Genomic DNA, 12856 nt, shown 5'->3' with positions numbered 1-12856 from the left:
GACACTTCCAGGGATCCAGGGGCAGCCACAGCTTCTCTGGGCACTCTGTGCCAGGGCCTCCCCACCCTCACAAGGAAGAATTTCTCCCTAATTTCCAATCTAGACCTGGTTTCTGTCAGTAAGGCCACTGCCCCTTGTCTTACATCATCTTCTCCTGTTCCCACTGCAATACTCGGAGGATTTACTTGCATATTCCTGAAAGTCTGGCAGAAAAGACCAGTGGATGCTTCCTGCACTTTTAACCTCTGCTATAGGAGATCAGCTCTGGGCCACAGAAACTTTGTGAGCATTTGCTAACTTTTACAGAGCAGCTGAACATTCTCCTGAGGACCACCTGGAGACTGTCCCATGCCTCCAGGACAGGGCACTGACAGCACACACTCAGCAAAGCTCACAAAGTCAACAGCTATCCCAGGAAAACCTCTCCCTCACCAAGCTCTAAGCAGGATATTTAAAAGATGCAGGTGTTCTACAGAGAAAAAAACACCCTCTGATTGCACAATCAAAGCACACAAGGCAATTAAGGATTCCCAGTGAAGCGAGAAAGTATCTCGCTTCAAATTGCTCTGCAGTGTCAAGTCTCTTGGAAAGCATTCCCTTGCAAGCCTGAGTATCTTAAAAGCAAGGAGTGTGCTTGGGTGTATCCTGAAGGATTTCAAAGGCTAGCCCAAATTTTGGGATGTTGGACAACAGGTCAAAAAAATCAAGGAATGGGGGGGCATTGTCCAACTCCTCACTGGGATGAACAGAAATGCTGCCACTCACAAGGTATTTCTGCTACCGTGATTCACCTTCTCAAATACCTCCTGCCAATCCCTGTGGGGAGGGAGAGAAGTGTCAGAGGGATCTGTGAAACCCCAAGGCTCTCCACAGAGACTTAGAATTTAACCCAGAAATGGGAAAATCAAGTGGTTGGAAAGGGCAGAGGAGCTTCAGGAAGGTGCTGGAGGCACTGCAGTCCTTGTAGTGACATCAAAGAAGGGTCTCAGAGCTCAGGGAAAACCAGGAAATCTCAACCCATCTTTCAATTCCCCTCCACAGAGTCTGAATAATGTTTTTTGTTTTTTTTTTTTTTTTGCCAGGACCATTCAAAACCAAACTGGAATCAGGAGAAGGCTCTCACATCAATAACATAACAGTTTCTCCATTTGGTGAAAGTTTAGAAACCAATTCTGTCTCAATCAACAGAAATTAGAGCTGCTAAAAATTCTGCACACCCAGGTAAACTGCTGACAGAGGGCTGCCTCCATCTCACACACACACTGATTTTCTTTTTTTCCCTGAAGACTTTGAACACAGAACAAGAAAACATCACACATTTTTGCAGCCTTCTGCTTGCCTTTGACGAGGCAGCAAAGCAGAGCTTGGCTCTGAAAAACACTGTTGCAAGACTTACCTTTAACAATGCCCTTGATGGCATCAAGCACAAATGTGATGGATATAAAAAGTGCAATTATTTCTTCTGTTGACCTGTGGAAAAAGCCCAGGAATTAATGGAGCTGCATTCAACTCTGTTCAAAGAAAAATCAGCATATTCATCAATTTACATGAAAATATACCAATTTGAGTTAGGCTCCAACTTAGAAACAAAACCCAGTAAATCAGAGAACTTCTTTCAAGCTGGAACAATAAGTCAAAATGATACTTTCCTCATCTCACAAAATCTATTTTGCAGCAAGTTCATAATTAAGGAGCTTGTGGAATGTGTAATTTTTCCATTTGAAGAATAATCTGATCAAAATATGACTTCTTGAGAATAGCTACCTTTTAAAGAGCTTCATCAGAAGGCTGAAATTAAAAAGAGAGTAGATCACAAGGAAAAAGCTGTTCCAGAGTCCAATCCAGGCATAGAAAGCACTGAAATCCAAGTTGTAGTCGTCACAGATTCCTTGGATGACTGCAAAAGTGAAGCATTCATGTGTCACAGTCAACTCCTGTCACTGGCACCCAGTGATTCCCATCTGCTCCAGGCCAAAAAGAACCAATTTCAAGACTTCACTCCAATGCATTTATTCCAAACATCATTAAAAATCCATATTCCTGCACTTCCAGAGGGATCCTGGATCAACACAATCTGTTCTCTCCTTCCATCATGAGAAATGGGGAGAGACACTCGGAAAAATATTCCCCCCCATACTGCTCAAAGCATTTTTCCTAGGGATTGAGGCCACAAAAGCACTTGGAATTTGCTCTCACTGACATTTTGGGATGCTCTTGAGCAAGGGGTGTCACAGCTGCTGTTTCCAGCTGGTCATAGCCCATCCTCTGATTATCCCCACACATCCTGAGCTTGTTCCTTTTGCTGATCTCTGGTTCATTGAGATCATCTTGCAGCACCTGGAAAGCTGCTGCTGATACTTTAAAACATTGATTAAAAAAAAATCTAAAACTCAACAAACCCAAAAAACTTTGTCTCAAGCTGGTTAAACACAGCCACATCAGAAAACCAGTACTTAAAGAGATTTCTTCATTAAAACTGAAGAAATGCTTATTTTCATTAAAATAAAACAAAATTTCTCTGCAAAAATTTGAACTAAACCAGGAGCTGATCTCGATGATCCCTGTGGGTCTCTTCCAACTTGGGATATTCTGATGGTGATGGAAAGGGGAGGAATTTGATCAGGTTTTGCAGAATCCCAGAACATCCTGAGCTGGAAGGGATGCCCCAGGATCATTGAGCCAACTCCTGGCCCCACACAGGACACTCCAACAATCAATCCCATGATGTGCTTGATGTGCCAGTCCAAGCACTCCTTGACTTTGTGCCCTGTAACTCCCCAGGGGAGCTTGTTCCCACGCCCCACCATAAAATAAAAGTTCTCCTCTCACTGGGACATCAATTTATCAACCAAACCCAAGTCAAGCTCTACAAAGCTCTCACCCAAAGTCCCAATCCCTCAATCCCCTGCTGCAGACTCACCATTGATGTAGAGGGCCAAGGGAGCTGTGGTCAGCAGCACCACCAGGGGCTGCCCCGAGAAGAGGGCGTAGAGCAGCCCTCCAATGCACTGCCCGAAAATTGTCTTCCTCACATCTGGAATTGGGGAGGATGGAAACAAAAACAGGGATTTGGGTTAATCCCTGCCTCATCCAAGAGGGCAGAGAAACCAACCACTAATGAGGAGATGAAATGTTTAAAGAGTGCAGACATAACACACTCATAAATCAAAAAGTGATTCTTAATTCGTATCCATAACTAAGGCTTCCAGATATTCAGCTAATTGATGGACTGTGGGATTTTGTCCTGTGTATTGTTATATTATAGATATATACATTTTAAATGTATTTATTTTATTTTAACACCTATAAGACCTAACCAATGCTTGTCTGAACTGTGACTGCAGGACAAGCTGCTTCTACAACTGGGATAAAGGATTATGTTTAGCTCTGTCCCAGGGATTTCAATACTGGCAATCAAATCTAGGTCAAAAGCACAGGAGCTTGTACCCAGAAAAATGTGCAAATAATTACATTAAGTCAGCATATTTCAAAAATACAGTAGCATACATCTGTACCAGTCCAAGTCAGATGATAACATCCAAAGCAGTGTTCAAATTTTTATGGTTTTCAACAAAAGCAATGAACTTAATTACAAAAAAATCCTTCAGTCATGGTTTTGGGTTTGTTTTCCTCCTGTAAATAAAAACTTTCAGAACTTTCTGTGACCAGAATGACACTTTAAATACATGGAATCAAATGCACAAAAGTGGTAAGTTGAAGAAGCACAAAACTGATGAACTCACCGATAGCTCCACGGGTATTTTCATCATTGAGGGACCCAAAGGCAATGGATGGAAGGAGGCAGGCAAAGTACAGAAAGATCATGGTTGTGATGTATTTCCCTATAGCTTTGTTGTTCCCAATAATACCTGGGGAAAACCACAACAAAAATAATGCTGGTAAAGCACTGAAAACCTTCTCACATCAGCCATAGGCACCGTTAGTTCATCTCAGAAATTCAGTCCACACTTTAAACATGTAACTGAACTGTTAGCATATTATTCTGCACAACCCACACTCTTCTGTTCATCTGGGACCAGAAGTAGCACCAAAATTGCCACCAGACATTTCTGACATCATCAAAACAGGAAATACAAGAAGCTTTTTGCTCAGTTTTGTCACTCCTCAGAGCTTGGAAGAAGATCAAGGCAGAAACTCTGTGTTTAGGGTTCATAAACCCCCACCCTGCCTTTTTAATACCAATTTTTCAGGCATTCTGGACTTTGTCCCTAATGAGCTTCATGACAATCTCTTGTCTTCCCTACTCTTGTCTTGGGCAGGAAAACATGAAGCACTTCATTTTTCCCTAGACAGAAGTCTAAGGCTGTAGGTTTGAGTCAATAATATGCTACCCCAAGCCAAAAAATGGCAGTAGGACACAAAAACAAACAGCCCCAGAGGTCAGGAATGGCTACATGAGGTTTTCTTTAAAAAGTCCTGCTGAAAGAACATCCACTCACCCCTCTCATCTCCATCGGAAAAAACACACCAGGCCAAAACACAAAGCAGCCAGAAAGAGAATTAAAGTGTCAGAATATGAATTTAAGAGCCTCTGAAGTAGCTTCCCTTCCCCTTCCTGTTTTCAGGCTGATGTTGATATGAGCTCACTGGGGATGCACAGGAGAAAGGATGAGATGACAGCAGCTGATGTTGCTCCAGGAGAACACAAGTTTTTCCACAGAACAGAGAGGATGCACTGGAAAAAGTCTCCTCAGCCTCCAGCCTGCCTGTGCCACCATCCTTGATGGTGCTGTTCCTCTGAGAAAAGCTGGGAGAGCTTGGAGCTGCCCAATTTCCCTTTCTGGAAGGCTCTAGAGCAGAGAATTCCCCCACAGGAATCTGCTCTGAGCTCCCAAATGCCCATCTGAGCTTTTGCAGCATCAGTGCCTTGCTGAGAGAGGTAAAACCCAATGAGTTGGATCAGATAAAGGAGGGCTTGGCTTTTGAGGTTATCAGTGCCACACTGGAAATCTTTATCACCAGAATGAAAAGAACAAAAATCTCTCCATGACTTTGGGATCTTATCTAACATCTGCTTTCTGCACCATTTGCAGGGCAGAGATAAGGATGGGAAGAGGATGTAAAAACCCAAAAATCAAAGGTGATGTGTAATGAACAGGCAGCCACATGAATAAAGGACACCTTGTGAGGTGCCTGCTTGCAGGCAGGAGAGGGATAGACACAAACAGCACTTCTGACGCTCAGCCATCCCCAAACTCCAGGCTAAAACCTGACAAGAGACACCTCAAGCATGCAAATATGAGCTTGACATTTTGAGAGTCATCAGACCAGCTGTTCCCAGGCAAATTCCTTTGCATTTATTGGGAAGATTCAGAAACCATAGGTCACATTCCTGACCATTCCTGGCAACCCAAAGGGCCTGGAATTTAATTCTCACAGATGAGGACATCCCATGATGCTGGGTCCAACAGCTGCAGGCTCCTACCTCACACTCCACACAGCTCAAAGCCTTTAGAGAAAAGGAAAAATTTAGCAAGAGAAACAGGGCTGAGGGGTGGTTCCATGAGGAGACACGGTCACATTGTGGTTCAGAGGATTCTCTGTCACTCCAAAATATTGCTTTTTGGACAAGGGAGTCTTTCCAATATGAAAGGTCAGGGGCAATGATGCCTGCAAGCTTTGAAATAATTTCTGAAAGGACAACCAGGTCCAGAGAAGCAAATAATATCTTTTCTTAAAAAAGGTTCAGGTAGTTAAGCCATAGTATGAGAGGGCAGAAGGAAAAAACCTTGAAGAGCATCACAAAAGCTCATTTTCAGTTTCCATCCTGGCAAAGGAGCCCTTGCTGGCCGTGGAGGTCCTTATGCATAAGGACATGGCCTCAATCTGCACCAAGGGAGGTTCAGTTGAACATCAGGAGGAATTTCCTCATGGAAAGGGCTGTTAAACACTGGAATGGGCTGTCCAGGGAGGCAGTGAGTGCCCACCCCTGGAGCTGTCCAAGGAAGGACTGGAGGTGGCACTCAGTGCTCCAGGCTGGTGACAAGGTGGGGATTGGGCACAGCTTGGACTCAATCTTGGAGTTTTTTTTTCCATCTTCAGTAATTCTGTGATTCATCCTGGCTGGGTCCGAGACTCCCAGCACTTCCTTTAATCCAAAATCAGCCAGATAAGATTCTAGGATCAAGAATCCTTCTGGTGGGCAGCAAAATTTACTTTGTAATGGAGACAATAATTACACCAGATTAAGCACACTCCTTCCCAAAGCTGATTGCTCACTCCTTTATTACAGTCACGACCAAACATTGCCTCTCCTTGTACAGATCCACCTGTACAGCCACAGGCACTAAAAGCCAGCATTAACAACTGTTGCCCTGATTTTTAGAAGTGTTGTTTTTTTTTAGTTCTTTTGAAAGTTTTAAAATTCTCATAAAACTTCTTTAACCTTCTAATAATGTTTACATATTTCTACTGGAATTCTCACGCACTGTTCATGTAAATAATGATTGGTTTACATTCTTCTTTGTGGGAAAAGAGAACTAAAGAAGCTGTTAGTTTAACCAGTGTGGTTAGAGAGGTGGCAATTTCATCCTCCAATTCACTGTCACTTTTAGAATTCTATATATAACGAAGTCAGAAATAAAATTAGCTCTTTTTATCTCTTGAACTCACCAAGCTTCTGTGTACTCATTTTGTGTCCAATAACAACAAACCACAATTTACCTTTCTGCCTTTTTAAAGCCAGACATTTTCAGGATGTTCTGCAGCCCATGGACTGCTGTGGCTTCATTCAGAAGGTGGTGAGCTGCATTATGATGGCATTTCATCTGTGACAGGCTCACAAAGCCACTGAAAAATGTGTCACTCCACCTGCACCATGGAAATTTACGGCATAAAAATCAACTCTTGGTCCAGCTGTGGAATTTGAGTAGCTGATTATTACAGGAGCATTCCCCTGAAATTAAGGTATAGCTACACACTGGAATGGGGAGCAATTATGTTCATCAACGTGGCAGTTCCATTTTACCTGCCTGGATTTCTGAAATGTCACAATTTGTAGAGACAAGGTTACAGTTTCAGGGGAAACTGCAGCAATTCTGATCTCACTTTGCTTGGGATTCCACAGCAGTAAGTTAATGACCAGCAGCCCTAAAAATTTGGTTTACAGCTCCTGAGGTCTATTAATTGTATATTTACTAAATCAAAATCATAGCTCGTGGACAGTCTCTGAACTGCCTGTTAATGTTTTTCCCAATTCTCTGAAATATCCTATGCAAAGAAAGTTTAATTACACTGACCTGCAGCACAGCAGCAAGGTCATTAAAGCCCTAATTAAAAGAAAAAATCATATTAAAAACATTGTAGAACTCAGAATACAAACTTCTAATGTCCTCAAGCTGGGCTTTCATTTATGTGATGGTTGCTGGACTCTGCCCAATGTTGTGAAGATGAATCTTCCCTGAAGTCCTGTGAAGAGTAAGTCACAGAACAAGTGGGACTAAGAACTCAACTGGAAAAAGAAATCCACTCAGGGAGTTTGGAGCAGAAGCCAAGCATATGCTGAGAGCAGAGAGGCATGAAAAATCAGATCAAAACTCAGTCCTCTCCCTTTCCATCTCACTTCCTCAATCCATCTCCCAAAAGATCCTGGGCCTCTTGGAAGGAAACATCCATTGACAAAACATGATGCAGCTTTAGAACATTCCCATCCACCACGGACACAAAGAGACCCCAAAGCAACCCAGGCTGGATGTTTTGGGGAATCATGATGACAAGTTCAGGATGTTAAACTTTGTACTCAATGGTATTTAGGGATGGAGGGCTGCAGAGTGATGCAGGAGCTCCCTCATATCTGATTTAGGGCAAGAGAGGCATGGAAGAGAAGGAGTCTGCAATCCCTTTATTTCCCCAGGAATGGAATCCTGACACACAAGGTGGCCAAGGCAACCAGGCAGGAAAGCTGATGAGGTTTTGGCACACACCAAAGCCAGCCCATGGTCAACATTTCAGTTCTGGGTTCAGATCAAGGTTTAAATTCTGAGCTACCTTAGCCAGCAAAACAAAAGTTCTCTTTCAAATCCCATTTCTCCAACGTTTTCAAGCCTTCCATTTAAGCATGCCCAAATTGCACGGAGCTTAGGAGATCTCCCTCCTCCAAAACACCACAGCAAATCCCAAGGATGCTGCCAGCAGACCTCAGGAGGTGATTAGAGACCCTCTGCAGGACCAAGGACAGGGAGAAATCCACACTTCCAGCAGGACTATCCACCCAGCACAGCCAGGTATCAAAGACACAGCCCCAGAAAAAACAAGGAGAAAGATAATAAACCTCAGTTCTCCTCTTTTTCCTTCATCTTCCCTCCCCAGGAGGTGAAGGAATACAGATATGTAAAAAAAAAAGCATCAAAGCTCACCACAAAAGTCTCAGGCACCTCACATTTCCCACTGGGCACTTCAGGCACTGCAATTGTGTTTGTTCCTCTGTGTTGTACCAGAAAATAACACTGAAGAATGAGGACAGCAGCTTTCAGGAGTTTCAGAAATCTCGAATCTGAGTCCAGGCAGAATCCCCTTTCACTCAAACCAGCCTCAACACAAAAGAAATTTCTGGAAGCTCCAGTTTGAGGCTTAGAGTAATACAATTGACACACAAGTGCTTTAAGCCAATTTGACAGGATCAGGATAAAGTTCAGCCACACTGTTTTTTTTTAAGACTGAATTCTACACACAAAGATCACAGCCAAATGGAGTAAATTTCCAGTTTAAAGGAAAACTACAGGAGTTCTCAGGCTCAGTATAACCCAACTGTTCATCTTCAGATGCTCCTGCTCGAAGACATCTATTAAAAGCCATCTTTATCACCAAAATCCTGGAAAAAAAGTTTAGAAAACTCTTCCTTGATCCTTTGACCCATTCAGTAACATGCACAAGACTTTGCCACAAAACAAAGTTGACAAGTTCCTAATCTGGAGTAAAAGGGGGGAAAAAAAAAAGATAAATACTTTTCCTTTAAGGATAATTTGTGCAGTGTGTGAAGAGGACCAATCCCACAAAACTCCAACAGGCCAAAGATTTGCTGGTCCTACAAAAAGCCTCATTATTTATCACCCTGCTCCTGATGGGTTTATCTGTCTAACCCCAAACCCCGGGATGCTTCTCAGATTAAGGATTTAGAGACTCCAACCATCCAAAACACAGCATCTTTGTAATTCAGAGCTCTTTGATGGTGCACATGTGGCTGTCTGGAGTGCAGATACTGGGATAGTTCAAATCCCTCGTGTTCTGATGCACCACTGCTTTGAGATGCTCCAGGAATTCCACATTCCTGATCACCTTCAGTCTCAGTGGTTTATGGCAGATGCTTCATGCTCCATCTGCTTTTCATTTCAAGCAGTTCCTTAAAAAATTCGTCCTAATTTCTGGTTTCTGGGAAGAAATGGCCATAGTAACACACAGTGCTTTTTTAGAAAACCCCTTTCTCCCCATGAAAGGGCACAACTGCTCCTACACTGAGAATACCCCATTTGAGCTGAAGTAGTTCTGGAGTTTCACTGGGCTCTTTTCCACTCTCCAGAAGCTGTATTACAAAACACTGACATTTTATCCCAATTTTATGCCCTTTCTGTACATCAATGTGTGCAAAGCCTGCAGAGCTCACAGCCAAGAGCCCAGGGCTGAGGCAGCACCCACAGGGTCATTTGGATCCAGTCAGAGCCACAATAAGGACCCTGAAAGGGGCTTCCAAGTCTGCTCATAGCCAGAATTGGCTGCAGGACCAAAATCTGATGTTTTTGTGCCTGCTGGGCTCAGACAGGCACAGCAGACACTGCTTTGTCTTGAGGTGAACATGGGTCCCCACAAGGCTCTTCTGCAGCACTTCTCAATATCCTATTATAATGAAAAATGAGCCTTTGACAGCTCTAGAAAGCAACAGCCAAAGGGATGAAGTGTCCAGATTGGGAGCTGAAGTCCCCTGCCAGACCTGATGCCAGTGATGCACATGCCAAAAAATTAATGTTTCAGTTTTATCCAAATCCTTGCTGCTCCCTGAAAATTATTTTACATCCTCTGTCCTCTTCAAAACACCCTCAAATCCCCAGAGAAATCAGCATTAGCTTTCCTATCATACCAAGTCTTCTGAAAATAAGTTTCATCCCAGCAGTGCCAAAGCATTTGGAGAAAGTACTCAGCACTCAGCCCCTGTGCTCAGCCAACATCTCATTGACGTTCCTCTGCTGGTTGGAAGGGAGTGAGGACACACATCCACAGCCTTGGCCAGGCTTCTCTGAAGCTTAAGCTGCCTGTGGAAGGTGGCTTTGCAAGAGAAGACTCTAAAAATTTGGGTTTGGGTGGGCATCTTGTTTTTTTCATGCCTAACCCAAGTAAGATCACCCTCATCTCATGAGCCCTCACAGCACCTATGCACTGAGGAAGGCAGGGACACACACTTGAGCTAAAGTGGATTTAACAGCAGGATGGGATAAATTCCTGATTTATCTGATAAATCTCCAAGGCTCTCCCCGCCTACACTTTAATTCTCTGTTTTATTTGAACTTTCTGGGTATGAGATTGAATATATTACCCAACTCCCCAACAAGCTGCAAGAAACACGTTACGATGTCAGGCTGGGGCTGTGTAATCCCGCTTCGCCCTGAAGATTCCGCCCAGCCTTCAAGAAAGTGAAAGTCTGTGAGTGAAAAGGCAGAAAAGAACTCTTAAAAACCCCAAGGCCACGGTGGGAGCTGCATCAAGCTGAGGCTCACTATAAACACTGTGTGCTGCTCCTGTGATCTGGCGGCAGCGGACGAGCCGTATCCTGTTTTTCACAACACCGGGCTGAACTTACTGCAGCTCACATTGTGTTTAAGCATTCTCAACTCCCACAGCATCATTATAATTAGTGTGGAGCTAACTTGCAGAGGCAGCAGAAAGGGCCTATCAGGCCGGCGCTGAGTAATTAGATTGCAAGGAGTTGATCTGAGTCTACGCACGGCAATATTTGATCCATTTAATCACTGCTTAATAAAAATTAAAATCCTCATCTACGCACAGCCAGCACCTTCATTAAGGAAACGCTGCAGGAGCCTCACCTCTAGTGCTCCACGCTGCCCATTCACAGGTTTTTGCCAAAACACCCTTTAAAACAAGGGCCAGGAGAGCTGTTACACGTATCAAAGCACACATTGAATGCACACTGTAAACAGGACATCACATCACAAAAAACAAAATCCCCAATCGGGGCAGCGCTTCCATAAACATTGGCCAACGTACCATCGGTGAAGTCCAGCGCGTACACTGGGAATCTTCGTGCAATGTCATCAGAAATCCCCTTGCCAATATTGAGAAAGTCGTGCAGCTGAAGAAAGGAAGGAAGTGCTGTGTCAGTGTAAAGGCTCGTGCATTGTTTAAGAGATTAAGCTCCTTATTCAACCCTGATAGGAGCGAGAGGGCTCCTTATGAATAGGGCATTCAAATCCCATCTTGTCATGATAATAAAAATAAACTCGACGGGATTCAATTGATATCCTCATAGCATTGTAAAAGAGAAAATCCCCCTGACCACCCTGTTTTCTTCCCTTCCTTCCCTTTTCCCCCCTCCCATTCCTCTCTGCATCCCTGTTTTGCAGGTGAGGGAGCTGAGGAACCACTGGATGGATCAGACATTGGGTGCCCTGGGGTTAAACACGTCTGAGGTGCCTTCCCCATCCCTCCATACAACTTTTCTTTTAGATGCCAGCAAAAAATTCCCCTAAATCCACCTGAAACCTCTAAAAGAGAATCCCCAACAAGTGCTTTTTCCTTGGCATTGCTGTGGCAAAGGAAGACCTCAAAGAGATGTGAGGGAATTCAGGCTGTCTACACCTCAAACTCCACCAGCAGGGAAAAGCTTGAATAAATCCATACAACCAAGCCATAATTTCTGCTCATTAAAACACAATAAAAACACTGGGGAAGGGTTCCAAAAATCCAACATGTTCCCTTTTATTCCTGATTTGGGGGCCTGCAAGGTGCAGTGGGATTGCTGATAGGATCTGCTGCTCAGCACAGGCAATGAGGAGCTTGTCAGGAATACGTGACAGCTGCTGTTGACTCTCAGCCTCCCAATCCTCACAACTCCTTCCTTATGGAAAGCACATGGAAAGCATCAGGGTAGGCAACACTTACAAATGAGGCACCTGTCAGATTTTTTCCTGTTATTCTCAGAGCACACAAACCACTCTGAAAATCAAATGCACCTTTATGCAGTGATAACAACCCCAGGTGCCTCAGCTAAAACATTTCATGTATTTGCTGCAGAACCAGGCACAGAAGAATTATAACCTCTGCTAGGGAGTGTAAGGGGGGAAATAAAAATCACAGACACAAAATTTACACCGACAGATCATCTCAAAGCAGCAGGGAGCTCTTCCTTTGGCTGCTTCATTGTAGGAACTGATAAAAATGACTGCTTTAGAAAAGTACAGTGCTCATTTAATGGACTACACACAGCTTTGCCTTCCCTCCTGGGACTCACCTGTTTGCAGCACCTGGAAAATCAGAACCACGAACAAAATAAAGAAGGGAATCTTTTCCTTTAGAAGGAAAGGGCACAGCAATCACTGGGTTTGGGGTGCAAAAGAGGACCAACCCCTTTATCAGTGACCATATCATCTCAGATTTCAGTTATTTCAGTCATTTCTGTTGCAATTTTCCAATGCACCTGTAGGACTTTTCGAACTTTAGGACAGTTTCAACTCTAACCTGAACAACCAGGATGAGGAGACAGATGTGTTGCCAGCAGACACCATCTGCATTTTAAGCATTTCCGAAAAATCCCTGTGCTTCAACCATATTTGGTGGCAGAGTTGGACATCAAAGCCAGATGCACTCGAAAAGCAATTTAATTTTTCCCCCC

At 43.7% G+C, this 12856-nt stretch overlaps 1 protein-coding gene across 2 annotated transcripts in view; it reads right to left on the bottom strand.

The window, feature by feature from the left end:
• SLC4A11 (solute carrier family 4 member 11) overlaps positions 1-12856 on the bottom strand; it is a 92089-nt gene that overhangs the window by 23046 nt on the left and 56187 nt on the right. For both annotated transcript variants that reach the window (XM_021526814.3, XM_077782687.1), the window contains 5 exons: positions 11233-11317; positions 3744-3869; positions 2921-3034; positions 1765-1897; positions 1397-1470 (listed from right to left, as the gene is read on the bottom strand). In XM_021526814.3, the coding sequence (XP_021382489.1) occupies positions 1397-1470; positions 1765-1897; positions 2921-3034; positions 3744-3869; positions 11233-11317 (532 nt within the window). The remainder of the gene's footprint in view (positions 1-1396; positions 1471-1764; positions 1898-2920; positions 3035-3743; positions 3870-11232; positions 11318-12856) is intronic.

This window comes from Lonchura striata, chromosome 4, assembly GCF_046129695.1.
Source record: "Lonchura striata isolate bLonStr1 chromosome 4, bLonStr1.mat, whole genome shotgun sequence".
Taxonomy (NCBI): domain Eukaryota; kingdom Metazoa; phylum Chordata; class Aves; order Passeriformes; family Estrildidae; genus Lonchura; species Lonchura striata.
Note: the sequence above shows the minus strand (reverse complement) of the source record. Positions and strands in the feature narration are given on the sequence as shown.